We start from the raw sequence: 27,303 nt of genomic DNA, 5'->3' as shown, positions 1-27,303 counted from the left end.
TGAATCCTATTGTTCTAGGGCCAATCAGACTGCTGCATTCTGAATCCTATTGTTCTAGGGCCAATCAGACTGCTGCATTCTGGATCCTATTGTTCTAGGACCAATCAGACTGTTGCATTCGGGATCCTATTGTTCTAGGACCAATCAGACGGCTGCATTCTGGATCCTATTCAACTCAGTACATAACAACACAGTATCAGTGATTGCACAAACCAAAGAAAAATGCCTTGGAAGAGCAAGGCTGCCGTGTTCTTCATTATCTTGTATAAAAATGTGCAGGGTTCCCCTCCTTCTCTTTTGCACGGCAAAACAACTCTAGATGCAGCAACAGCAATAAAAGCTGGGGCGGGGGGGGGGGGGGAGCGGTTCACCACCATCCTCCTCGCCAGCCAACCCAGCACATTCCACACTCCCTCTTCTGCTGGAAACCCTTCCCTGTTCAGTTCAGAATTTGCTTGGTATTTCTTAAGTATCTTGGTGGAGGGAAACTCCCCTTTCCCCAGCTCATTTGGCAATCTAATCCAAGCCGTTTGCTGGCCTATGCGCCAAAGTTAACTGGGTTTCCCAATCGGGGTTTGGATTTGTTCATTAGCAAAACCCAGCGAGACACAGCGCCACGATGCAAAACCACGCGCTTCCAATTATAACCGACGCAAATCGATTGGTTTAGCTGCACAACAGTGCTTTGTTTGATGCACAAAGTTGCACATAGGAAGCTGGCTTCTACTGAGTCAGTATTTCCTAGCATGGCTCTCCGGGATTTTAGGAAAGGGACATTGCCAGCCTTTACCTAGAGAGGCAGTAGGTTGATCCAAAGGCCTTCAGCATGAAAAACGGATGCTCCGCCTCTGAGCTATGACTGATGCACTTTGGCCCATCATGGCTGCTCTGCTGGTTGCTGAAATTTGCTGCTGTTGGCGATTCCACAGGCCTGGCAGATCCAGATTATTAGCATTATCAAGAGTTCATCCCAGCAGATAATGTTAGTGCCTAAAAGGAGCCTGCTCTCACAGTGGCCAACCAGAGGTCTGTCGAAAGCCCCAAACCAGGATCTGAGCACAACACTACAGTGGTACCTCGGGTTAAGAACTTAATTCGTTCTGGAGGTCCATTCTTAACCTGAAACTGTTCTTAACCTGAGGTACCACTTTTGCTAATGGGGCCTCCCGCTGCGCGATTTCTGTTCTCATCCTGAAGCAAAGTTCTTAACCCGAGGTGCTATTTCTGGGTTAGCGGAGTCTGTAACCTGAAGCGTCTGTAACCTGAAGCTTCTGTAACCTGAAGTACCACTGTACTCTTCCTCACCTGCGAGTCACAGCAAATAATATTGAATGGTGCTGCACAAATGCACCTTATGGCATTGACTCTTAGGAACTATAGGGCGCCCCTTCCCTTCTCCTGAAACAACGAGCCTGGAAACAAAGATCTGGATGGAGGGCAGTGAGAAACAATGGAAAGAGCTGGCCCATATTGAGAAGATACAGTAGTACCTCGGGTTACAGACGCTTCAGGTTACAGACTCTGCTAACCCAGAAATAGTACCTCGGGTTAAGAACTTTGCTTCAGGATGAGAACAGAAATTGCGTGGCGGCGGCAGCGGGAGGCCCCATTAGCTAAAGTGGTACCTCAGGTTAAGAACGGTTTCAGGTTAAGAACGGACCTCCGGAACGAATTAAGTTCTTAACCTGAAGTACCACTGTATTTGCCAAGTCAAAAGCTGGTCGGTTACATGGTCTGGTCACATAATCTTACAGTGAACAAGAAGAATATCATCCAGAGCAGCAACGCTCAGTCTGGCCGCACACACGGAGAATCCTCTTGTACCGTCTCAGTAGGAGAAGACCTCAGGGATGTGGTGCTCAGTTTCTTAAAGCACATGAGTTGTTGCGAATCGGACAACTTATTCGTTGCATTTATATCCTGCTTATTTCTCCAAGACGCAGGTGGCGCTGTGGGTTAAAGCCTCAGCGCCTAGGATTTGCCGATCGAAAGGTCGGCGGTTCGAATCCCTGCGGCGGGGTGCGCTCCCGCTGCTCGGTCCCAGCGCCTGCCAACCTAGCAGTTCGAAAGCACCCCCGGGTGCAAGTAGATAAATAGGGACCGCTTACCAGCAGGAAGGTAAACGGCGTTTCCGTCTGCAGCTCTGGCTCGCCAGAGCAGCGATGTCACGCTGGCCACGTGACCCGGAAGTGTCTTCGGACAGCGCTGGCCCCTGGCCTCTTAAGTGAGATGGGCGCACAACCCCAGAGTCTGGCAAGACTGGCCCGTACGGGCAGAGGTACCTTTACCTTTACCTTTACCTTTATTTCTCCAAGAAGCTAAAGGTGGCATAGATGGTCCTCTCCCTCTCCTCATTTAACCCCCACAGGCCTGTGAAGTAAGGGAGGCTGTGAGGAAGCGACTGGCCCAAGGTCACCCTGTGAGCTTCGTGGCCGAGTGGGAATTCGAACCCGAGTTTTCCCAGGTCCTAGTCCAGCCCTCTAACCACTGCACCACACCGGCATTTTGAACCAGGCCATTATGAACTTTGGCAGCACCTCTGCTTGAAACTAGCTATGCCGTAAGATTCGGGGGCACTGCCCACCAGTCAATTGAGTGGCCCTGAAATCTCCAACTTCCATGTGTTGTTGTTTAGTCATTTAGTCATGCCCGACTCTTCGTGACCCTATGGACCAGAGCACGCCAGGCACTCCTGTCTTCCACTGCCTCCCGCAGTTTGGTCAGACTCATGCTGGTAGCTTCAAGAACACTGTCCAACCATCTCGTCCTCTGTCGTCCCCTTCTCCTTGTGCCCTCCATCTTTCCCAACATCAGGGTCTTTTCCAGGGAGTCTTCTTTTCTCATGAGGTGGCCAAAGTCTTGGAGCCTCAGTTTCAGGATCTGTCCTTCCAGTGAGCACTCAGGGCTGATTTCCTTCAGAATGGAGAGGTTTGATCTTCTTGCAGTCCATGGGACTCTCAAGAGACTCCTCCAACACCATAATTCAAAAGCATCAATTCTTCGGCGATCAGCCTTCCTTATGGATAGGTAGCCGTGTTGGTCTGCCATAGTCAAAACAAAAAAAATTCCTTCCAGTAGCACCTTAAAGACCAACTAAGTTAGTTCTTGGTATGAGCTTTCGTGTGCATGCACACTTCTTCAGATACACACTTCTTCAGCCTTCTTTATGGTCCAGCTTTCACTTCCATACATCACTACTGGGAAAACCATAGCCATAGCTATGGAGGAGGAGGAACCGGCAAGCCACTCCAGTATCCCTGCCAAGAAAACTCCATGGACAAAGACAACTTCCATGTACAGGAATGCAAATAACCTCACATCTCACACCAGGAGTCATGCATCTGGCAGCACTGGGTGTGTCTGTCTGCTCAGATTCCATTGAGTCAGTTACATTTTGCAGGAAAGGCTTAGAAACATTTGTTTTCACACCACCTCCTCTGCTTTACTAAATAAACTAGGGAAGGGTGGAAATTCCTTCTCCAAGGAGATACAATCACTCCTTAAACACCCACTCTTCTCCTGGGCCAGATCTTCCTCTGCCAGCCACAGGCTGCTCATCAACTGGGTCTGGATCCGGCCAGAGCCCTGGAGCCTGCTATCACCCAGAGGGCAGGCGCTGGCATGGGCTGCCTGCCTAGAAAGTTGGCCCCTTATCACTGGCTGAATGGTGTACTAATAAACCAGAAGGGGAAAGGAAAGAAACCTGCAAAAAGCGGCACTTTGTAAACTCGTAATTTGCAGGCAATCTCGATATATATATTTATTTTAATCCCGCTCTTGTGTGCAAGAAGGGAGAGTTTATGTGGCTTGCAAAATTCACTGGAAATGCAGTATCTGACAAGGGTAACAAGGGTCCATTAGCCATGACTTTCAGTTTCCTGCCTGGACTCCCATGCTGCAGTAGTTAATTCCTGAAATACTGGGGCAGCCCCCCCCCCCCGCCCCAGCCTGGCTCTAGCTGCTCAGTGGTGAGGCAAAATGCACTCTGCACACACTCAGGGGCACCTTCACCTTTTGTTATTGTAGCGCATATTCCAGGGGGCTGAGCTGCGATGTTCAAAAAGGGACCCTGCCCCTCTGCCAGAGCTCACACGGGCTTAAACCCTCTCCCGCCATCCTTTCCAGGCCTGCCCCGGGGGCAAACCAGAGAGCAGAGAATGGTTCCTTTGTCTTGACCTTCTGTATCTCTGTCTTGTGACACCAATCCAGAGCAGCATATTCCACTTGGGCAATGCATGCGCCATCGTTCGGGTGACCTCTGGCAACCCCTTTTCCCGCCGGTGCTTCTCTAAGATAAGGCTGCGCGGCCGGCCAACCCTGCCTCTTTTATTTAAGATCTCCCATCTTTATTATTTTTCTTTAATCGGTCAGAACAATGAAGACTCATTGCTCAGACTTTCCTATGGAACGGCTCAGTTTCCTTTTTTGGTGCTGTGGAACAAGCCCTTCTGAACTTCGGCTGCCAAGAGGCGGGTGAGAGAGGCCGAGAGGGGTGGCTCTGATCCAACAGCTACGAAAGCTGCAGAGCTTGTTTAGATTTGGCAGGGATGGAGAAGAGGGAGGGGGCTGAGAAGGAGAGTCCGGGACAGAGGCTGGGGGGGGGGCGAGACTGCTTTTGCTGGACTGGAAGAGGGGGACCCAGGTTGCTGGGAACAGGGGACATGACCGAGGGGTATATAATTGTGCACAGATAGAGTTTAAACAAAACATATTATCTTAAAACATATCATCCTTGATTCCTCCCCCATTCCCCCCCCCCATGTACAGTGGCGTAGCGTGGGTTGTCAGCACCCGGGGCAAGGCAAGTAATTTGCACCCCCTAACCCGTGGATTTGCGCCCCCTAACCCTAACCCCCAGATGTTGCGCCCGGTGCGGCCGGCCCCCCTGCACCCCCACGCTATGCTACTGCCCATGTAATAAACCCCCCTCCCCCCCCGACTTCCCTCAGCTCCAATCTCTGGTTTCTCTACAACTGCTATTCTCTGCATGTTACAAAGCTGTAATGATCGTTAATATATCTGACTGGTTATTGTCAATAAAAAGTTTGTGAGTGTTTATTCAAAACCTGCCAAGGAGTCCAGTTCACTTTGTTGTTTCTTTCAGTACTTTGTAAAGGGTTCCCATTCATCTTTAAAGTCACAGTTACCCTTGTCGCGTAGTTTATGTGTCAATTTTGCCAGTTCTGCGTAGTCCATCAGTTTCTCCTGCCATAGTTCTTCAGTCGGGATTTCCTCGTTCTTCCATCCTTGTGCTTTTAAGGCTCTTGCCGCCGTTGTTGCGTACATGAAGATATTTTTCAGCTTCCTTTGCTGGTCTTTTCCTACAATCCCTAACAAAAATGCTTCCGGTTTCTTAACAAATGTTAGATGGAACATTTTCTTCAGTTCATTGTATATCATTTCTCAAAACTTTTTTAACTTCGTTACAATCCCACCATTTGTAAATTGAGTCCCTCGCTGCTATGGGAAAGCACACCTTTGGTTTAAGAATGTCTTGGTTTAAGAATGGACTTCCAGAACAGATTCAGTTCGTAAACCAAGGTACCACTGTACATTACCCCTCAGTTCACTTTAGATCAGGGGCAGCCAACATGGCGGTGGTGTTAGACTCCAAATCCCATCAGCTCCAGCCAGCATGATGAATGGTCAGGGATCATGGGAGCTGTAGTCCAAAGCATATGGAAGGTGCTACATTGGCTATCCTTGCCTTTTAGGGTCTTGACCAAGGGGAACAAGACTGGCAACTTTCTGTCTGTGGTGGTAGAAAACACCAGCTAACTCCCCAGGACTTGCCACTGAGCGAGTTCAACCCATTCCATACTGTAGTACGAAACAGCAGTTTGGCACGCAACGCAAAAATCCTGGAGATGTCTTAATGTTTACAGTCAAGCCCTAGATTCTAAATTAAGAAGCTTTATTAAGAGCGGAGACAAAGAGCGAAGGAAAAAACAGAGGGGCCCCAGATTTGATCCCCGGCAGCTCTGGGTAGGGTGCGAAAAGACTCCTAACAAATCCACAGCCAGCTATTTTGCAGACAGTAGTAAGACAACAGGCCAATGGTTTGGCAAGATGCAGATCCGCACCATAGATCTAAAGCACATTCCATGCACATTTAGAGGACATGGCTTCCCCCAAAGAATTCTGGGAGCTGTAGTTTATTAAGGGTCCTGGGAATTGTTGTTCTGTTGAGGGGCAAACTACCATTCCCAGGATTCTTTGGGAGAGTCATGTGCAGAAGTCCCAACAAAGGAAGAATGGATACAAAAACTTATGGAATATGCAGAAATGGCAACTGCAAGAATAAGAAATCAAGATAACAGACTTTATTAAAGAATGGAAACGGTTGATTGAATATTTACAGATAAATTGTAAATGGATAAGAACATTGGCAGGATTATTGTATGAACCTGTAGTTTGATAAGAGTATATATATATAAAGCAGATGAAAGAGCAAATTAAGTTAATTTGGATATGCAGAAAATACTAAAAATTAATTTAAAGAACCTCAGAAAGAGGGGGAAGAAAGTTGAGTTTTGAAATGTTAAAATGATTGTAAAATCAGTGAAATGTATAAACCTGAAAAGCATAAATAAAAATTTAAAAATAAAAATGAAAGCAACCGCTGTTAAGCTGCTTCTTTCACTGAAAGTGAGCCAAGATGCCACTTTGCAGGGGGGGGGTGTTTGTGCAAAATAACCTCTTATTTGTGCGAATGTTCAGGGATGCAGGAGAGAATATATTGTTTAATTATATCCTTTCCAACTTGTGTTAACAAGTTCAACAATTTAGCAGAGTAACATTCCCTTTTTTAAACTTGCACAGCGGATGCGTTTGCTCAGGCTTGCTAAAGCCTCTAAAATAAGTTACCTGGTAATTCCCCCTTTAGTCCCTCATAAAAGAAATAGAAAAGACACAGTCTTCTATAAAAGTATAAAAAGAGTTTACTCACTCACTCATTCTGTTCACAGATGGATCCCAGAAGGCAGACTTAAGTTACAAAAGTAATATACCTGGAATCTATCCCATAAAGAGATAGTCCCTTTGACCGCATCTTAGGCTAAGCTGATGTTGCTTCTTCGACAAATGTAGTCAGAGAGAGAGAGAGAGAGATGGCGGCCAGTCCTATGCTTTAGTTACCTGCACAGGTGAGGCCACGCCCACCTCTGGTCACATGTAGAGGAAGTCTGTCCCAGCCTAGGAGGAAGCAGGAAGTTCTGACTGGCTGGTCCAGACATCCCCTTTTTATGTCCACTCTAGGGATGTTGTACTTGACTGCTCTGCGTTTCACACCCCACATTATTCCACAAGGCTCTCTCTTCTCCTCCGCAGGCTACGACTTCCCGGCGGTGTTGCAGTGGTTTGCCGAGCGCGTGGACCTCATCATCCTCCTCTTTGACGCCCACAAGCTGGAGATCTCAGACGAGTTCTCGGAGGCCATCCGGGCCCTCAAGGGCAACGAGGACAAGATCCGGGTGGTCCTGAACAAGGCCGACATGGTGGAGACGCAGCAGCTGATGCGGGTCTACGGCGCCCTCATGTGGTCGCTGGGCAAAGTGTTCAACACGCCCGAGGTGCTGCGTGTCTACATCGGGTCCTTCTGGTCGGAGCCCCTGATGATCTCCGATAACCGACGGTTATTTGAGCTCGAGGAGCAGGACTTGTTCACGGACATCCAGAACCTGCCCCGGAATTCTGCCCTGAGGAAGCTTAACGATTTGGTCAAGAGAGCCCGTCTGGTCAGGGTGAGTACTTGGGTGGCCACAAGGTAGACAGGGAAGGTCTCAGCGGTGGCTAAGGAGAAGAATATCCTAGGACAACAAGGAGATGTTCGGTTGATCGGGGTTGGGAAAACCTGTGGCCCTCCAGATGTTCTTGGATTCCAGCTCCCAGCAGTCATGAAAGGTGATGGGAGTTGTAATATGAGAACATCTGAAGGCACACACGTTCCTCACCCCCTGCGGCAGGTAATGCATTGTGATGGGTGTCAAGTTATGAGAAAGGAGGTTCTGACTAAACATCAGGAAGAGCTGTCATAGCCCTGTCTGGGCCCTGTTGCTGATCAACAAGGGGATAGGAGTCTCCAAGGAACACTTGCCTGAGAGCAGAATCCACATATGAAGTCAGGGGACCCAGAGGTCAGGGAATCCAGATGATCACAGAGACAAGGGTCTAGATGGAGAGCAGGACACAGCAAGGCAGGGCCGAGAACCACAGGGATTGTTTCCAGCATCTGACTGCTGCTGAGAGCTCTGCTTAAGAAGGCTGAAGCCAGCTGGTTCTCATCAGTGCCTTCTCCTGTTCTTGAAGGCTGATCAGCTGCGGGTGGCATCATTAGAGGAGGGAGAAAGGTTGTTTTCTGCTGCTCCAGAGAAGCGGACACGGAGCAATGGATCCAAACTACAAGAAAGAAGATTCCACCTAAACATTAGGAAGAACTTCCTGACAGTAAGAGCTGTTCGACAGTGGAATTTGCTGCCAAGGAGTGTGGTGGAGTCTCCTTCTTTGGAGGTCTTTAAGCAGAGGCTTGACAACCATATGTAAGGAGTGCTCTGATGGTGTTTCCTGCTTGGCAGGGGGTTGGACTCGATGGCCCTTGTGGTCTCTTCCAACTCTATGATTCTATGATTCCGCCTTCTTCTCCTTCAGGCTGCTGTTCAGCAGGTGAAGCTGACTCCTGACCCATGACAAGAACTTTCAGCCAGTAAGAAGTGTTAGGACAGTGGAACGGACTCCCTTGGAAGGTGGTGGACTCTCCTTCCTTGAAGGTTTTTAAGCAGAGGCTGGATGGCCATCTGTCAGGGATGCTTTCGTTGAGAATCCTTCATTGTAGGGGTTTAGAACAGATGAAACTCTGGGTTCCTTCCAACTCTATGATTCTATTACCCAGCACAGTGGTACCTCGGGTTACATACGCTTCAGGTTACATACACTTCAGGTTACAGACTCTGCTAACCCAGAAATGTTGCTTCAGGTTAAGAACTTCGCTTCAGGATGAGAACAGAAATTGTGCTCCGGCAGTGCGGCAGCAGCAGGAGGCCCCATTAGCTAAAGTGGTGCTTCAGGTTAAGAACAGTTTCAGGTTAAGTACAGACCTCCAGAACGAATTAAGTACTTAACCCAAGGTACCACTGTGGTTGGTCAATGACAATAAGCTGTTGGTCAATGACAGTAAGAAAATGTTCTGTTCTGATGGTTCCCAAACTGCCCTCGTCCCCCAGAGTGCTTGAAAATCGCTGAGGGTCTTGGCCATGGGTAGGCAAACTAAGGCCCGGGGACCAGATCCGGCCCAATCGCCTTCTAAATCCAGCCCGCGGAGAGTCCGGGAATCAGCGTGTTTTTACATGAGTAGAATGTGTCCTTTTATTTAAAATGCATCTCTGGGTTATGTGTAGGGCATAGGAATTCACTCATTTCCCCCCCCCCAAAAAAAACCTAGTCCGCCCCGCCCAAGGTCTGAGGGACCGTGGATCGGCCTCCTGCTGAAAAGGTTTGCTGACCCCTGGTCTTGGCGGACACTTATGAATTTGCCTGCCTTTTGTAGCACGTATCACACACTGAGCTAGATGTTGTATGATTTTTAATTGTATTTTTGTAGGCCCACTCCAGACCACCTGAATGATGCTCACAGGCCACTGGTGGTTCACGGACCCCAGTTTGAGATGCCCTGTGGACCAGTTCCATTAGGAGGAAGGGAAGTGCGGCCTCTGCCCATTTCAGGGACGCTCCATTGCAGACGTGAATGCTCTGTTGCAAAACATCCTTGGCTGGCAGTGGAACATTCCTTTGCAATGGAATTGGAGGGCAAATAGGCATTGTGTCTTGAGATGCTTTTGCTGGGTTGTGAAAGGCAAATGATCCCAAAGGGAGATTTGTTGCAGGCAGGGATCTTCTCCAACAGGAGAATGCGGCATGCACTCCCGCCAGGAGAAATGTCCCATTGCAATGGGGGTAGGTGCAGCAACGGAGCTGGGGTGGGAATTCTGTTGTAGTCACCTGTAGGACACAGTCGCATTGAAATGGGACTGGAAAGGAGAACAGGAATTGCCCACTGAGGGAACTTCAGGTTGCAAGAGACCGTGATACGGGTATGTTGTGTGAATGAATGGCACAAGGGAGGTTATTCTTAAAGTGTTCCACTGAGGTAAGGATTGAAGAAAGAGCACGCATTATCCCATTTGAACAGCCCAGTGTGTGTGTGTGTGTGTGTGTGTGTGTGAGAGAGAGAGAGAGAGAGAGAGAGAGAGAGAGAGAGAGAGAGAATGAGAATACAGTGGTACCTCGGGTTACACACGCTTCAGGTTACAGACTCCGCTAACCCAGAAATAGTACCTCAGATTAAGAACTTTGCTTCAGGATGAGAACAGAAATTGTGCTCTGGCGGTGCAGCGGCAGCAGGAGGCCCCATTAGCTAAAGTGGTGCTTCAGGTTAAGAACAATTTCAGGTTAAGGACGGACCAGCGGAACGAATTAATTACTTAACCCGAGGTAAAAGGTAAAGGGACCCCTGACCATTAGGTCCAGTCGTGACCGACTCTGGGTTTGCGGCGCTTATTGGCCGAGGGAGCCGGCGTACAGTCATGTGGCCAGCATGACTAAACCAATTCTGGCAAACCAGAACAGCGCCCGGATACGCCGTTTACCTTCCCGCCAGAGCGGTACCTATTTATCTACTTGCACTTTGACATGCTTTCGAACTGCTAGGTTGGCAGGAGCAGGGACCGAGCAATGGGAGCTCACCCCGCCGCGGGGATTCGAACCGCCGACCTTCTGATCGGCAAGTCCTAGGCTCTGTGGTTTAACCCACAGCGCCACCCGCGTCCTTAACCCAAGGTACCACTATATTAATGACTGCAGAACTGTTGGCCAGTGTGGTAATTTCCCATTGCAACCACAGCTAGGTGGAGATGGCAAGCATTATTGAATGGAAGGATATTCCAGCGTTGCAGACATGTTTGTGACTGAAGGAAGGGCTTGGCTGATGCTCTACACAGTGAGAAAATACGGAGTTTTAATGGGGTTGTGGGGAGAGGACATGCAATGGCAGGCTTTACCCATCTGGCTAATGCACCAGATGCATTACTGTGCTTCATCCTACAATTGCCCTCCTTCCGCTGTCTCCAACTACACCGCTTTTCCTTTTTGAAAGGACTGACCTTAAGTAATACGATCACACTTGCAGAAGGGCCCTTCCACTAAAGCACCCCCATTCCCCTTTTTCTCCGTCGCAGGAGACCGCGGCTTGTCCCAACGCCCAGTTTTTAATTGCTGCTTTTCCTGTTCTCCGTAGCAATTGGGAAGGGACTTTATTGCGCCTCCCCCTCTGAACAATGGCCCCGTCCCCGCAGAGGAAGCCTGCATTGTGCTGCAGGGTACAATGTGTTTATGGGCTCGGCTACCCCTTTCCTATTTCCCAACGCTTCCCTCTGTGTTTTGCTCTGGTTTTCTCGTTAAGCACGTTCCCAATGAGGTGGCATCTTCCGCCGTCTTAATTAGATGAATGACGCCGCCTCGTTTCTCTCTTCTCAGGCCTGTTGCTCTGGGTACGCAGAGTAGCGGAGATGGGTAGAGGCCTTGCCCAAAGATCCGTCCTAGCCATAGATCAAATCCTGGCTCCCACTTCTCACAAACAGCAGTAGCTATTTATTTTTTGTAATAAATTTTTATTAGATTTTCCACAGTGATAACACAAACCACAAAGCAAAATGATACACAAAAACAGAAAAAGAAAAAGAAAAAAGAAAGGGGGGAACAATAAACAGATAAACAATAACAACTCCAACCTTTTAAACATCTTGGTTGACTTCCTCAAATCCCTCCCTTCTGAGTTTCCTTGTAATTAAAGGTAACAGCTTTCCAATATCATTATTAAACTAAAACAATTTCCAATTATAGTCCATCTTATTCACTTTTCTTAACATTCTATATCCCATTTATTTAATTATAACTTAATTTAATCCTAGGCCTATTTGTTTCTTTCAAGTAATTTCTAATTTTTTATATTACAATATTTATTCAAATAGTCCTTCAATTTCCTCCTGTCCTCTTGAAACTCCTCTTCTTTCTGGTCACGGATTCTTCCAGTCAGGTCAGCTAGCTCCGAAAAGTCCATCACCTTCATCTGCCAATCTTCCACTGTTGGCAGTGCTTGTGTTTTCCAATCTTTAGTAAGTAATATTTGGGCAGCCGTTGTGGCATACAAAAATAATTTAACATCTTTCTTGGGTAATTCTAAACCTGTTATTCCAAGAAGAAAGGCCTCTGGTTTCTTAATAAATTTATATTTCAACATTTTTTTTCAGTTTATAAATCTTCTCCCAGAAGTCTTTCACCTTGGGACAAGTCCACCACATATGGAAAAAGTACCTTCTTTTTCTTTACATTTCCAACAAAGGTTATCACTATTGTGACAAATCTTTGCTAGTTTTACAGGGGTCAAGTACCATCTATACATCATCTTCATAATATTTTTCCTTTAACATTGTACATGCAATGAACTTAACCCCTTTCCTCCATAACCTCTCCCAGTCCTCCATCATTATATTATGTCCCACATCTCTTGCCCAATCAATCATAACCAATTTAACTTGTTCATCCTTTGTATGCCACTCCAACAGCAGTAGCTATTTTTTGACCCATCAGAAAGACAGTCTTTTAGCAAGCCAGGCATGGGTCTGAGTCCCTGAAGGCTGCTCCATGGGGGTGTGGGGGGCACTGTCCTACCAAACGCAGCCTGCCTGCAGCCAGCCCCACACCTCTCTGCCCTCTTGCTTTTGACCAATCCAGAGAGTAGTGCAGCCTGTCATCTTCTCCCTCCTCCGTTTCAGTAGAAATTGGCAGAGAAGATGGGTACCAATCTAGAATCGGCTGCTTCTGCCTGTCGTTGGCACTGACTCCAACTGCTGTTGGCATCCCTGCCTTCCGCCCTACCATTGCCAAGATAGAGAGGGAAGGAGCGACCCACTTTTTCTGGTTTGGGTCCTGTCCGCACTCAGTTTTGGACACAGCCTAACCCACTTACGTTCTGTCGCTATCCACTGCCGGCGTGCAGTTGCCAACAGATTAATTCCAAGGGAACACGGCCTTTGAAAGAAAACAGCAACAAACCACTATTGTAAGGATGGTGAGGTGATGGGTGTTGTTTTCCAACTCCCATCAGCCCCAGCCAACGTGGTAAGTCCAAATTGCAGTCCAAAATAACTGCAGGGCCCTGGTTGGGGAAGGCTGATTCCTGCATTGCAGGGGGTGGGGCTAGATGACCTTTGGGGTGCCTTCCAACTCTACAATTCTATGATTCCATGTTTCTGTGATACACGGGAAGCACTCTGAACGCCTGAAGGCTATGTATAGACCTGGTAAGTGCCCCTACCTGCGGGACCAGAGATTCTCAGAGGACTGGAGTAAATATATGAATTATTTGAAAAGCAATTGTAATCAACAGATTACGCTAGTAGGATTGCAAGAAGTTTTGTAAGGAGGATTGTGCGAATTATTGCAGAGAAAACCATGATAAGAATTATTAGTGAAGGAGTAATGCTGAAAATTATGAAATGCAGATTAAGTGAAAAGCTTGGAAAATCTTCAGATGCAGTTGATAGAAGTCCAAAACATTGTTATAAGATAAGAATGTATGTTATATGATTTTTGGAAATTATCTGTAAAAACGTGTGTGTGTGTGTGTGTGTGTGTGTGTGTAATTGCCCTTACTAAATTACTTAATTCTTAACTGGTTAACATCCCTAATTTTCATATTATAATAATAACTTACACAGTACTGTGTGGGATTCTCATCTGACAGCATCACCACATCTTAGAATAATGTTTTGGATGGGCACCTCTGGCCAGCGGAAGATTTGGAGGGATGAGAGGGCACATAATCACATCTCCTTTGGCCCTGGATAATTGGCAGCTTGCTGCTTGCTTAAATGGCCTCCCCAAATCTGCCACCTAGAGTGGTTTGCCTCACCTTGTTGGCTGGGAATTATAGTTCTGAGCGGCTAAACTACAGCTCCCAGGATTCTTTGAGGGAAGCCACATGCTTTCGGTGTATAGTGTGATGGATGTGACTTGGAAATATGGGAAGCTGCTGCCGTGATTTGCCCTTAGAAAACACTGCACAGATTAATTCTAGCCAATCTATTCCAGCAGCAAGGAGATATCACTCCTTCTGCTGGCTCCTCCATCTCTCTCTCACGAACAGATTTGCAGATTATTTACAAGGTTCTTCAGTTGCCCAGAAAACGAGCTAGCAGTTACCCAAAAGTTCAGGAAGCTTCTGTTTTCGCCCCCAGATTTCTCAGCCTTATCTTTTCCTGTCACCTGTAAGGATGGGTTTGTATTACAAGGGCCCTCCAGTAGCAATTTCCTCCTGGCTTTGGAAAAAGTAAATAACACAAACCCACAAAAAACAGCTGGGTGGCTGTACAAGGAAGGACGTCAAGGCCTCTGCAGCGAATTCTTCTCCAGTGTCAGGCACACCAACCCTGGAGTTGAGTGAGGACTGAGGACACGTCCAAAGAGCCCTTATTTTTTTTGGTGGGGTGTTTCAGTTACATGCTGGCAAATTCAGGCTGCACAATTGAAGCCGATTTGGGGTTCCTGAGCAGCAAACCTTCCCACTAAAAATCGGACTTTTGGCAAGGAGGGAAGCATGGAACGATAGCGCTTGCTTTGACCCACTGTACTCACTGTGCCTTTAAAGCATGACTCCCCCCCCCAAAAAAGAATTCTGGGATGTGTAGTTCATTAATAATAATAAGAATTATTTATACCCTGCCCTCCCCGGCCAGGGCTGGTCTCAGGGCGGCTAACACCGAATATAAATTACAATAAAACATAATAGAAAAAAGAAGGGGGGGAAACAACAGTTAATTAAAATACGGCTTACAATACAGCTTAAAATGCAGCCTCATTTTAGTAAGGTAAAGGTAAAGGAACCCCTGACCATTAGGTCCAGTCGTGGCCGACTCTGGGGTTGCGGCGCTCGTCCCGCTTTATTGGCCAAGGGAGCCAGCATGCAGCTTCCAGGTCATGTGGCCGGCATGACTAAGTCGCTTCTGGCGAACCAGAGCAGTGCATGGAAACAGCGTCTACCTTCCCGCCAGAGTGGTACCTATTTATCTACTTGCCCTTTGACGTGCTTTCGAACTGGAGCAGGGACCGAGCAACGGGAGCTCACCCCGTCACGGGGATTCGAACCGCCGACCTTCCAATCGGCAAGTCCTAGGCTCTGTGGTTTAACCCACAGCGCCACCCGCATCCCTCCTCATTTTAGTAGTAGCCCATAAATCAAGACCATAAAGGGAGGAAACATCAGATATTCACCCGAGCCAGCTATCCATGCTGGTCCTACATGGGCCAGCAAAAAAAGCCAAGGGAAAATTTATATACCAAATCTTATATAAGGGGTCAGAGTGAGTCCAAGCTGAAGGCCAGGCAGAACAGCTCAATTTTGCAGGCCCTGCGGAAAGATGTCAAGTCCCGCAGGGCCCTGGTCTCTTGTGACAGCGCGTTCCACCAAGTCGGGGCCAGTGTTGAAAAGGCCCTGGCCCTAGTTGAGACTCATCTAACCTCCTTGAGGCCTGGGACCTCTGAAATATTGTTATTTATGGACCTTAAGGTCCTCTTTGGGGCATACCAGGCTGCTGAGAATTGTAGGGCCCGATATCCTTTGCAGGAGAGCCCATGTGCTTTAACTTTGTGGTGTGTCTGCAGCTATTAAAATCCCTTCCCCGCAAACTAAATCAGGATGAAAGCTCAGTCAACAGATTTCATAGAAAGGACCATGAGGGTCATTTAATCCAACCCCCTGCAATGCAGGATTCTTCTCGCTAAAGATCGAAGACTGAAATAGCATTGAAATGTGATGATGTTATAACTGCCCCCTCACACCACTGTGAGCACAAAAATCATCATTGTTGTTGTTGTTTAGCCGTTTAGTCGTGTCCGACTCTTCGTGACCCCGTGGACCAGAGCACGCCAGGCACTCCTGTCTTCCACTGCCTCCCGCAGTTTGGTCAAACTCATGTCCGTAGCTTCGAGAACACTGTCCAACCATCCTGTCCTCTGTCGTACGCTTCTCCTTGTGCCCTCCATCTTTCCCAACATCAGGGAGTCTTCTCTTCTCATGAGGTGGCCAAAGTATTGAAGCCTCAGCTTCAGGATCTGTCCTTCCAGTGAGCACTCAGGGCTGATTTCCTTCAGAATGGATCGGTTTGATCTTTTTGCAGTCCATGGGACTCTCAAGAGTCTCCTCCAGCACCACAATTCAAAAGCATCAATTCTTCGGCAATCAGCCTTCTTTATGGTCCAGCTCTCACTTCCATACATCACTAGCATAAATCATCAAGGATGCACAAATAGAAAGGACCCTCGCTTTATCCATTTCTGATCAGAGGCCCAGGACAGGATTTACAACCTGGCTCCTGGCTCGCTCTTTGCGGACGTTTCCTCTGCTCATCTCTCTCCCGCAACCCCTGCATCCTGTCTTGCCTGGGCTTCTGAGCCTTCTCACGCCCCAGACGTCAGCCGCTCCAGCTTGGCTGCCACCTCAAGGGTTGATGAGCCGAGCCAACGACGCGGAGATTTCCTTATTCTCCAGACAATGAGCTGCGCTGCTTTGCACAGGAAAGTCCTGAGCCATAAATCCCGCCGGTGGTTGGGGAAGCAAGCCCAGGGAATCCATCTTCTAGCCAGAAGTCCAGAACTGCAAAGCCTGCTTTAGGCTGCTCTCAAATGCTAGAATCTTCTTCAGTGCTGCATTGCTCACGTCCTGGAAGGAACACAATCAGTTTTCGTGCGCACCAAGTTGGGGAAGGCTGGTAACGCTTTTGTTGGAAGCCTGAAGGTAGCATTCAAAGGTTGTCAGTGACTTCTACCACCTCAAGCTTCCTGGCCCTGTAAAACACCTTTTCCTGGAAAGAACACCCTGCCTAGCACAAGTCCAGGATATCTGCTTTGGCACGTCTTTCTTTCCCCACTTAACCGCCTTGACTTATTTCTGCATCCTCTTCCTCTTTCTTCAGCACCGAAATGCTCTGCCTGACATCTCTTAACCTTTTGCTTGTCTCCATGCTCCCCACTTGGAGGGCCTGCGGACATTCCATGACATCACGGCAGCTCAGCCACTCAGGGCCGGTCCTACCGTTTGTCAGAGTAAGGCGGCAGGTGCCAGTGTGTGTGTGTGCACAGCTAAACAATGTTGGAGGGCAGTCGCTAGGTGTGTGCTGCAAAGCCTGCCCTGCTTGCCCTAAGCCAGCCTGCAACCCTCAGGTGTGGTGGAGGACAGGTTCCTGTCATCAGTGCTGAAGGAACCTCCCCCTGCCAGCTTGATCAGCTTTGGAGCATGGAATAGGAGGCAGCGCTATCTTGTCCTTAGCCTCAGGTGGCCAAAAAGCTTGGGCCAGCCTTGCAACCAGTGGTGAGCAAAGAGCAGGGGGCGAGGGAGTGTATCTTTTTTTTTGGGGGGGGGAAATGAAGTTTTCACATTACAATAAGGGAGAAAACCCCAAACTAATCTACAGGAAATAAAGAAAAGAAAGATACCGAAGAAAGAAGGAACAGAAAAAAGCTACAAGATACTCCCTCAGCACTTAATAATAATAATAATAATAATAATAATAATAATAATAATAATATCACAGTAAAAACATAATGGGGGGACAATTTAAAATACAGATTAAACTGCAATTTAAAATGCAGCCTCATTTTAAAAGTAGCCGATATCTTAACTTTCATCCTGAGTAGAGGGGTTGTATCCAAGATTAGTCTGAGCAGACCCTTCAAAATAGGCACAGCTCCCATTAATTTCGATGGGCAGTATCCAATGCATTAATAATAATAATAATAATAATAATAATAATAATAATAATAATAATAAATAAAAAAATAGCCTGCCCATCTGACTGGGTTGCCCCAGCCACTCTGGGCAGCTACCAACAAAACGTAAAAACACAGCCAAACATTAGATATTAAAAATTTTCCGATACAGGCTGCCTTCAGATGTCTCCAGAAAGTTGTGTAGCTCTTTATCTCCTCGACATCTGACGGGAGGGCGTTCCACAGGGCGGGCGCCACTACCGGGAAGGCCCTCTGCCTGGTTCCCTGTAACATCACTTCTCACAGTGAGGGAACCGCCAGAAGGCCCTCAGAGCCAGACCTCAGTGTCCAGGCTGAGCAATGGGGTTGGAGACACTCCTTCAGGTATACAGGGCCGAGGCCTTTGAATGCATGGTGTGAATGTGGCCTGACAGAGACACGTGCTGCTCTTAAGAGCCGATCTTCATAAGCTGCTGCTTTGGTCCACGCAGGTCCATGCTCACATCATCAGCCACCTGAAGAGAGAGATGCCATCCGTTTTTGGCAAGGACAACAAGAAGAAAGCGCTGATTGCCAAGCTGCCCGTCATCTTCGCCAAGATCCAACTTGAGCATCACATCTCGCCGGGCGATTTCCCCGACTGCAACAAGATGCAGGTGAGGGCAGTTTCCTTGTCTCCCATCGCACTCATCTGAAGCAGCCATGATAAGCAAAACAACAAAGGTTTCCCTGTACTGTACCAGATCCCGTCTCCTTTATTTTTTTGCCATGGTCCTCACCTCAAGGTCAGCGGTAGGGAATCTGGGACCCTTCCAATGTTGCTGGTGGTGTGCAGGCAGAATCCGCACCTAGTGTCATGGGCTGCTTGGATGCAGAGAAGGGGAGGGAGGCACCAGCTGGGGAACCCCCAGGGGAAGAAGGCTCAGAGCCAGGGGGTGACAATGAGTGGCCAGAGGGAGAAGACAGGGAAGAGGAAGAGGTAACAGGGTTTAGTGAGCGGGAAGAGGCTGTGGCAGAGAGCAGTCCAGAATCAGAGGCAGAGGCTAGAGAGGAGGGAGGTCAAGAGGCAGAGATGTGTCAGGCTGTTGAAGAAGCCAGGGGGCTCCCCCTCCTTCTGCAACAAGCTCCCCTCCTGGTCTCCCAGAACCAGAAGAGGCATGAAGAGGGCAGAGGAGAAGTTAGCTTCATGCAGGCACAGTCTCAGATTGCTTGGGGAAAGCCCTGGAGAGGAGGGGACTTAGGCAGCTGTGAGAAGGCCTTCACACTCAGCAACTGCTTCAGGTGGGCACTCCTGTGCAGATCCTGTTTTTGCTAACAGTTAACTCCGACTTAAGGGACACGGGTGGCACTGTGGTTTAAACCACAGAGCCTAGGACTTGCCGATCAGAAGGTCGGCAGTTTGAATCCCCGCGACAGGGTGAGCTCCCATTGCTCAGTCCATGCTCCTGCCAACCTAGCAGTTCGAAAGCACGTCAAAGTGCAAGTAGATAAATAGGTACCGCTCCGGCAGGAAGGTAAACGGCCTTTCCGTGTGCTGCTCTGGTTCGCCAGAAGCGGCTTAGTCATGCTGGCCACATGACCCAGAAGCTGTACGCCGGCTCCCTCGGCCAATAAAGCGAGATGAGCGCCGCAACCCCAGAGTCAGCCACGACTGGACCCTTTACCTTTAACTCTGACTTGCTCAGTGTGATTTACTGCTGGCTCGCTCCTGCCACCCGGCTTTGGGGGGGGGGGTTCAGCATCCCTTAATGTATATAGAATATAGCATTGTATTCAAGCAGGCAGGAGTACCACGGGGCTAGTCCCATAAGCTATGCCACTTCCTCCTCTCCCAATTCTTTCTAGGAGATGCTCATGGTGCACGACTTCACCAAATTCCACGGGCTGAAGCCGCGCATGGTGGATGCTTTGGACGAGCTGCTGACGCTGGACATTGCCAAGCTGATGCCCCTCCTGCGCCAGGAGGAGGTGGAGGTCCCCGAGCAGATCGTGCACGGCGGTGCCTTCGAAGGCACCCGCAACGGCCCCTTCATCGAAGGAGCGACCGAGGGGGCCTACGAGGGCATGGACGACGACGAGTGGGTTGTGACCAAGGACAAGCCCAAATACGACGAGATCTTCTACAACCTGTCCCCTATGGACGGCAAGCTGAGCGGCACCAAAGCCAAGAACTGGATGGTCACCACCAAGCTGCCCAACTCCGTCCTCGGCAAGATCTGGAAGCTCAGCGACGTCGACCGCGACGGCATGCTGGACGACGAGGAGTTTGCTCTTGCCAGCCACCTCATTGAGGTCAAGCTGGAGGGCCACGGCCTGCCCTCCGACCTGCCCCGCCACCTTGTGCCGCCCTCCAAGCGTCGGCAGAAGGGGTCGGCAGAGTAAGGAATCTCCCCAAGCTGGCCTCCATTCCTACGCCAAGGCTTGAACTGCTCCAGTAGGCCCTGGTTTGGCTCCGACTTTTCATTTTCCACCCCATCTGGCTCAAAGCCCTCGTGAAGGCCTCGTTCCCGCACAGCATGGCAGATCCTGCTTCCTGCTCCCTCCTTCAAGCCAGTCACCACTTCTGCCTTCTTCTTCATTCCTACTGGACTCAAAAGAAAACTAGAAAAGTTCCAGTCCGCTCCAGCAGGCTCCAGTTCCTCACGTAGGCCTTAGTCCTCCAAGCATCGTTTCAACTACTTCAGTTGGTATCATAATCCAGGTTTCCACTTCCTTCTCCCAGGCCTAGTTGGGCCATTGGCCATTGGCCTTCACTCGCCAGACTTTACCAGGAGATCTTCCTTTCTCAGAAAAAGGGCTCCCTGCAGCCATGCGGCAATAGTTATGTCACACTTGAGCTACCTGCTTTCTCGGCACCAGCCTCAGACTGTTCTCTTGCCGCTCGCAAACAAAGAGAACCTTGACCCAAGAATCCTGACCTTTTTTCACTGGGTCTTTGGCCTTGTTGCCAGCTCAGACTCCAGGGTGTGTCCTTCTCATTCCTCTGGCTCCATAAGAAACCTTCTCTATGTTGAACCTCCCTAGCTGGACACCTCAAGGCTGCTCGGGGACATTATTCCGGCAGGGCCTTATGGACAGCGACGGTCGAAGGTTTCCTTGGTGGCGTTGCTGCCGCCATTACTCCTTGCCGGACTCCATCAGTCAGGGTGGGGGGCGACGTGAGGCAGGAGTGAAGGAAGACCGGCAAGGAAAAGGACAGAAACGTCAGTCCACACTCAGGTCCACCTGACCAGGAAGCCTTTAAAGAAATCAGGGAGAGACTATCCATTGACCCACCCTGGTCTACTGCCATCAGTAAGCTTGGTTCAACTACAGCGTCCACTTTTTTGAGCAAGGTTCACAGAATGAATGCTCACCTAGCAACCTTTACATGCCCAGAGTACAGGACCCTCTAGGGAAGGGCTATAGCTCAATGGTAAGGAACCCGCTTTGCATGCAGAAGGTCCCAGGTTCGGTCCCCGGCATTTCCAGGTGAGGCTAAAGAAATGGATGGGGCTTGTCGTTTCACAGATAGTGTTGGTGGTAGAAGACAGCTTTGCCTGGCTTTCTTTTCCACCCTTGCAAGTGAAAATTATGCCTTGGCTTGGGAAGTTTGTTGGCTTGGGAAGTCAAAGTAGAAACCATGGGCTAGATAGATAAAAGAACTCCCTTGTTTCCCATTGGAGGGGTGCCCTTCACAGCGAGAACCTGCCCGGAATGTGTAGAACCCTCAGGGAAAACAAGGAGAGTTGGGCCAGCAGGAGACCAGCAGATGTTGGAAGTGCTCCTGGCACCAGGTCCCCTGGGTAGCAGAGAATGCTTGAGGCGGTGGTGTTTCAAATCCAGCCTCTGAGATGGCCCCCTTTGCAGACCAGGGAGGCCAAAGCGTCTTCCACCTGGAGACAGGATTAAGAGCGCTCACCTCAGTGCAACAGGCATTCCCCTCAACCTTCTGGGAAAACGCTGGCAGAAGTAAGAACTTATTAGGAGCCCCTTCCCAAGTGTTATGGGGTGTTATGGGGGATATAGGGTGGAAGCTCCTACACAGGAACAAAAGAGGCGGTGAAGGCCACCAACCTGGGTGGCTTTAAAAGAGGAGTAGACAATTTCATGGATGTTCACACCGTCCATCCCCATCAGCCATTATAGCTGTTGCCACCTCCCAAATCGGCATCTGGTTGGCCACTGTGAACCCAAGATGGCCCACTGAACCAGATCCAGCAGGACTCTTCTGATCCTCTTAGCAAGCTCTGCTTCAGCCCACGTTTGCTGGGTTCAAGCCAGAGCCGGCCCTACCGGTAGGCAAGAGGCGGAAACCTGGCCTTCACGTTCACAGGCCAGATTTTGGGTGGGTACTACTGACAGACGTCGTCATTTGCTTCGTTGGCGTTAAACTTTTTATCATCCCTGAGGGAGGCTGCCGCTCTGTTTTCTCTGTCTCAGAAAACCAAATGCCTTGGAGCCTTCTCTGGGCTTAAGTAGGGTCGTTCCCTACGGAGGCCTGCGACACTGTGAGGAAGCTGCTGCCGTCCCATCTACTCCTCAAAAGCCTCTGCTGGCTTTTGAGAAACCACACCCCAATTGCTCTGGCTTTGTGCTGACTACTGAAATAGCCTCCATTCCTAGGCCTGAATACTGCTGGAGGCCACACCCCAAGGCCTCCTGGGATTTAGCTTCCTCCAAACATCATGCTTTTTCTACTGGCCAAAGGCCAAGTAGAGGCCTGAGTTGACCTCACAGCTAAGAAGATCTCCATTCATTTGCAAGGGTGAGGTGGTTGAGAAAGTTGAACAAGGGCTGATGTCCAGATGGGCAGTCTATGGCTTGAGGCTTCCATTGGACTAAGGCAGCCAAAGTTAGGAATCGGGGAGCAATCTGCTTCAGCTTGCACTTAAAGATGAACCTAATCCGCATGCCCCAAAACAATATGCAAACCGAAAACGCAGCCACCCTTTGAAATTTGCACTTTTCTGTTCTATAGCCAAATAAAAAGATGAACGTGTTAGCGGAGAAGCTGCATAGAAATGCATATATTGCTGAAATTAACACACAAGACTTATTTATATCAGGGGAAGTTGCTTGCAAAACAACTGTGCTGGCTGGGCCTGGTGGGAGTTGCAGTCCAAAACATCCAGAGGGCACCAGGTTGGCGAAGGCTGCAATTACGCAATTAATATAGCACGGGGTTTTTGTCTTGCGATTTCGAGAGGGCTGTCTGAGTTACCCGTCTGTCGCACCAAAAGCAAGGGCAAAATATTGTACCACACCTTAAAGACCAACTAATGTTGTTATGGCACAAGCCTTTCTGGAGTCATGAATTTGTGAGTCTCTAAGGGACGCAGGTGGCGCTGTGGGTTAAACCACAGAGCCTAGGACTTGCCGATCAGAAGGTTGGCAGTTCGAATCCCCGCGACGGGGTGAGCTCGGTCCCTGCTCCTGCCAACCTATCAGTTCTAAAGCACGTCAAAGTGCAAGTAGTTAAATAGGTACCGCTCCGGCGGGAAGGTAAACGGCGTTTCCGTGCGCTGCTCTGGTTCGCCAGAAGAGGCTTAGTCATGCTGGCCACATGACCTGGAAGCTGTATGCCGACTACCTCGGCCAATAAAGCGAGATGAGCGCCGCAACCCCAGAATCGGCCACGACTGGACCTAATGGTCAGGGGTCCCTTTACCTTTAAGGTGCCACAAGGCTCTTGTGTAAATTCCATCCATAGGGAAGCCTGAGCAGCCCCACCCAGCCCAGCCCCAGCCTTTTATCGTGCTCCATTCCAGCCCACTTCCCCACCACCAGCTGCTTTTTATGTAATGAAAACCATGCGCATTAATTGCTTTCATACAATAAAATTGTCTGTCTCGTTTGGTCCTCAATCTGTGCATTAGCAGTGCCAAAGTTTTGCATTTTTATTATCCTAACACTGTGCCTTAGGCTCACCCTCTTACAAGGCATCATAGCTGCATTTGTACCCAAGCAGCACACTGGATCTCTTCTGCAACTGATAGGAAGCCTGCCCTTTGGTGCTAGCTCTGATCCGAGGGCCCTCTTTGGTAATTCTGTCCAGACCTCACCCCCATGCCCTACACCTCTGCAAGCCTTTTCCCTTGCTGAGAAGACCAAAGCAGTGTTCTGCCCACACTTGATGCTTCCAAGATGCTCCTTTTGACCTGGGAGCATGTCATAATGAACCCATTTAGAACATATACCTGCTTTGGGTTGTTGGGGTTTATACTATCCTGGCTTCCCTGCAAAGGACGCTGCGGGTTGTCACTTGCTTAGGGTGCTAAGAATTATCTCCTTAAAAATCCTGTCGCAGACCTGCAGTTCCTGGGGGGAGAAGAAGTGACAGGTAAACCAGTTCAAGCCTGTCGTGTAGACGTGGCCTCTGTGTCTCAGTCAGTAGGACTAAAACCGGAGAACCAGCCATAGGGACAAGTAGGTTCCCCATCTTGGCAGCTAACTCCACAATGGTTCTCCGGAGGACTGTGAAGCATTCCCTGGCAGGGCTGTGCATGTTCCATGTTGAAAATGAAAGATTTGCACATTCAGTCTTTGGAATATATTGCACCACACACTGAAGAGCTTACGCCATGGGTGAGCAACCTTTCAACGTTATAATATCTTTACAGCTATTACAGGAATTGTAAAGGATGCTTGTCCCTGCAGTGTTATCCAAATCTTTAGACCTTCGAGCCGGAGCTCCTGGGTTGTTTTTCCTGTGCTGCAATTAAACATGTAGATGTTCTGATATTGAAAGGTTGTCCCTCCCCCCCTTGACCTAAATATTGGCTGTCAGCTGTCTGCAAGCCCCCTCAAGTAGCTTGGCTGAGCTGCTGTGATGTCACAGAATGTGCGTGATCTTTTTTTTTTTAAGAATATTTATTGAAGTTTTCAAAAAATTATATAACATAAAAACAACCAAAAAAGAGAAACAAAAAGAAAACAGAAATAACAATAAGATAAACATACATACAAAACAAAAAACAGGTATAATTTCATTCCCTTATGGTCGTATAACTTACTTTCCCGACCACCTCATACCTCCCCTCTCTGTATTCCAATCTCTAATCAAGCCAATTCAGCAAATCCTTCCCCTAATTTCTGATTTAATTTTTAATCTTTCTTTTCTTAATTGCATAATCATTACAGCTAGAAACCCCTTAATTTCTAAGTCAACATCATTCTAACATTCAATAATCTTGCAATGTTTCTTAAGATAGTCCTTAAATTTCTTCCAATCTTCTTCCGCCGTCAGAATGTGCGTGATCATTATTGATTAGAGGGGGCTATTTACAATTTACATTGTTCTTATGAGAAAGATGTCTGGTTCTGTGGGAAGTGTTGTGGGAATGAGGTTCAGAGGAGACGTCGATTCCACCTATCGCTTCAACATAACAAGTCTTCTCTGCAAGTTTCTAATGATGTATATTTGTATATGCTTCCATACCTTTTTCTCCTGCTAATTGATTCTCCCCCCCTCCCAAATTATTGGAGTTCAAAAGAAGTACAGTGGTACCTTGGGTTAAGACCTTAATCTGTTCCAGAGGTCCATTCTTAACCTGAAACGGTTCTTAACCTGAGGCATGCTTTTGCTAATGGGGCCTCCCGCTACCGCTGTGCCGCTGGCGCAGGATTTCCATTCTTATCCTGGGACAAAGTTCTTAACCTGGAGGAACCACTTCCTGGTTAGTGGAGTTTGTAACCCGAAGCATCTGTAACCCGAGGTACCACTGTATGTTAGAGGGATGAGAAAAACATCAGGAGGTGTAGAAACTCGGGAGAAGTTTCCAACCATTTATCCAAATCCATGAGGTCTAGCAACTTGCTTTAAAACAAGTACACCAAAGAATTGCGAGGTTCTCAGATGCGTAGCTCTTTGTTGGGCAGAAAATCCTTTGCTGGCATGTCATCCTTTGGGCTGGGTGTGACACAAACAACATTCTGTTCATTCATTACATTACTTTGTCAACAAACGTTTGCCAGTAGTCACGGAGTTCAAATCTGCTTCCCGGCCTCTCCAGCTGTGTTTTTGCAGTAGCACTGTTACAGGTCAAGTTTGTTCTCATGTGAGCACTGTGTGTAGGGAATAGCTGTCACTTTTACTTCATCTGCACTGCTTCATGTATACCTGCTGGGCTCAGATCCCTCCCTCTGTCACTGTATTCCAGCTGCACACTCGAGCTTGTTCGTTCGCTCCATTCTGCCTTATTGTTACCATTGCAGAAGCTGTGTCCGTATTATTTCACATTGAAACAGCAGCATTTATCTGCCGACTTTGCTTGCCGTTTGCTTTAGGAGTGACTTGATGCTGACTTTGGAGATTTCTGGATTGGGTGAAACAGACAGGGAGCAGAGAGCGTGTAGCTGACATTCAGATGGCCTGCTTCTGGCGGAAGCTGTGTGGTGCTTACAAGACCAAACAGATCCTTAGAGTGCTCTTAGAAAACCCCTTAGCCCACTGATGAAACTGTGGGTTCCCTATCCTGTAGGCAGGGCTGTCACCCCTTTATTCTTAAAATGTCAACATCTGCAACCAAAGACTCCAAACTCTGCGCCCAGAATAGATGATGCAAGCCACCTACACATAATATGAATAACCTTATGCGTGTGTATATACACCGTTTCGCCCAGTTCATTCTGCTTCCAGACTTTTCCCAGCATCCCTGTATTTGCAAGGTCATTCCCACTGCAGAGGCAAAGGCTGACCTGCAGCCCAGGATTTTGCACCAGCAGAGCTGCTCCGTCCCCTGGGATGGAAAGGGAAGACAGATAGCTCCACATCAAACCTCAGGATCGAGGCGAGAAGTTTGATTCCACGTGGTGGTGGGGAAATCTAAGGAACCAACTGTCTTCACTGAGACCCCTCTGCTGGTCTTGACGCACTTCCTTGGGAGACCCTGCTGCTTCCGCAATGTGCCTTTGTCACTGTAACAGCATTTCAGCCTAAATAAAACATGTTGTATTTACCAGCCGGAGTTTGGTCTGCTTTTTCCGGGATTTTTTTTTTAATATATATAATAATAAAATTTATTCGAGTTTCAAAAAAGTTATAAAAATGAGAAAGAAGAATTAAAATTTCAAAAAAGTTACAAAAATGAAAAAGAAAAGAAAAGAAAAGAAGGAAACAGAGAATACAAAATACAGAAAAATAAAAACAATTAAAAACATTTCCCACTTTCCATGTCTTGTCTTTCATTTACCCCTGACCTCCTCACACCTTCCTTTTTTGTATTCTAGTTCAATTAAATATTTCAGCAAATCCTTTCCAGCTTGGTTTTTATCCTAATCCAATCTTCTTTATCCTAATAATTTATCTGAATATACTGTAATTTTACATTCTCTTCTTTCGCCAATTAGGCATCCATTTTTACTTTATTTAATCTTACTTCTCCTTAAAACTGATATATTTAAACTTAATCTCTTAAGACATTTCCCCTAGGGTCATAAAAATTTCATTCCACGATTTTTCCAACTCTCATAATTTTTTTTTTTTTTTAATTCTCCATATATACATTT

At 48.1% G+C, this 27,303-nt stretch overlaps 1 protein-coding gene across 1 annotated transcript in view; it reads left to right on the top strand.

The window, feature by feature from the left end:
- Nucleotides 1-23,646, top strand: part of EHD2 (EH domain containing 2) — a 43,134-nt gene extending 19,488 nt beyond the window's left edge. The window contains exons 3-5 of the mRNA XM_081922172.1: nt 7,330-7,742; nt 18,306-18,470; nt 19,660-23,646. Coding sequence (XP_081778298.1) covers nt 7,330-7,742; nt 18,306-18,470; nt 19,660-20,196 — 1,115 coding nt within the window. The 3' untranslated portion in view covers nt 20,197-23,646. The remainder of the gene's footprint in view (nt 1-7,329; nt 7,743-18,305; nt 18,471-19,659) is intronic.
- Nucleotides 23,647-27,303: the final 3,657 nt, after the last annotated feature.

The sequence above is a fragment of the Podarcis melisellensis genome (assembly GCF_964234715.1).
Source record: "Podarcis melisellensis genome assembly, chromosome: 8".
NCBI lineage: Eukaryota > Metazoa > Chordata > Lepidosauria > Squamata > Lacertidae > Podarcis > Podarcis melisellensis.
Note: the sequence above shows the minus strand (reverse complement) of the source record. Positions and strands in the feature narration are given on the sequence as shown.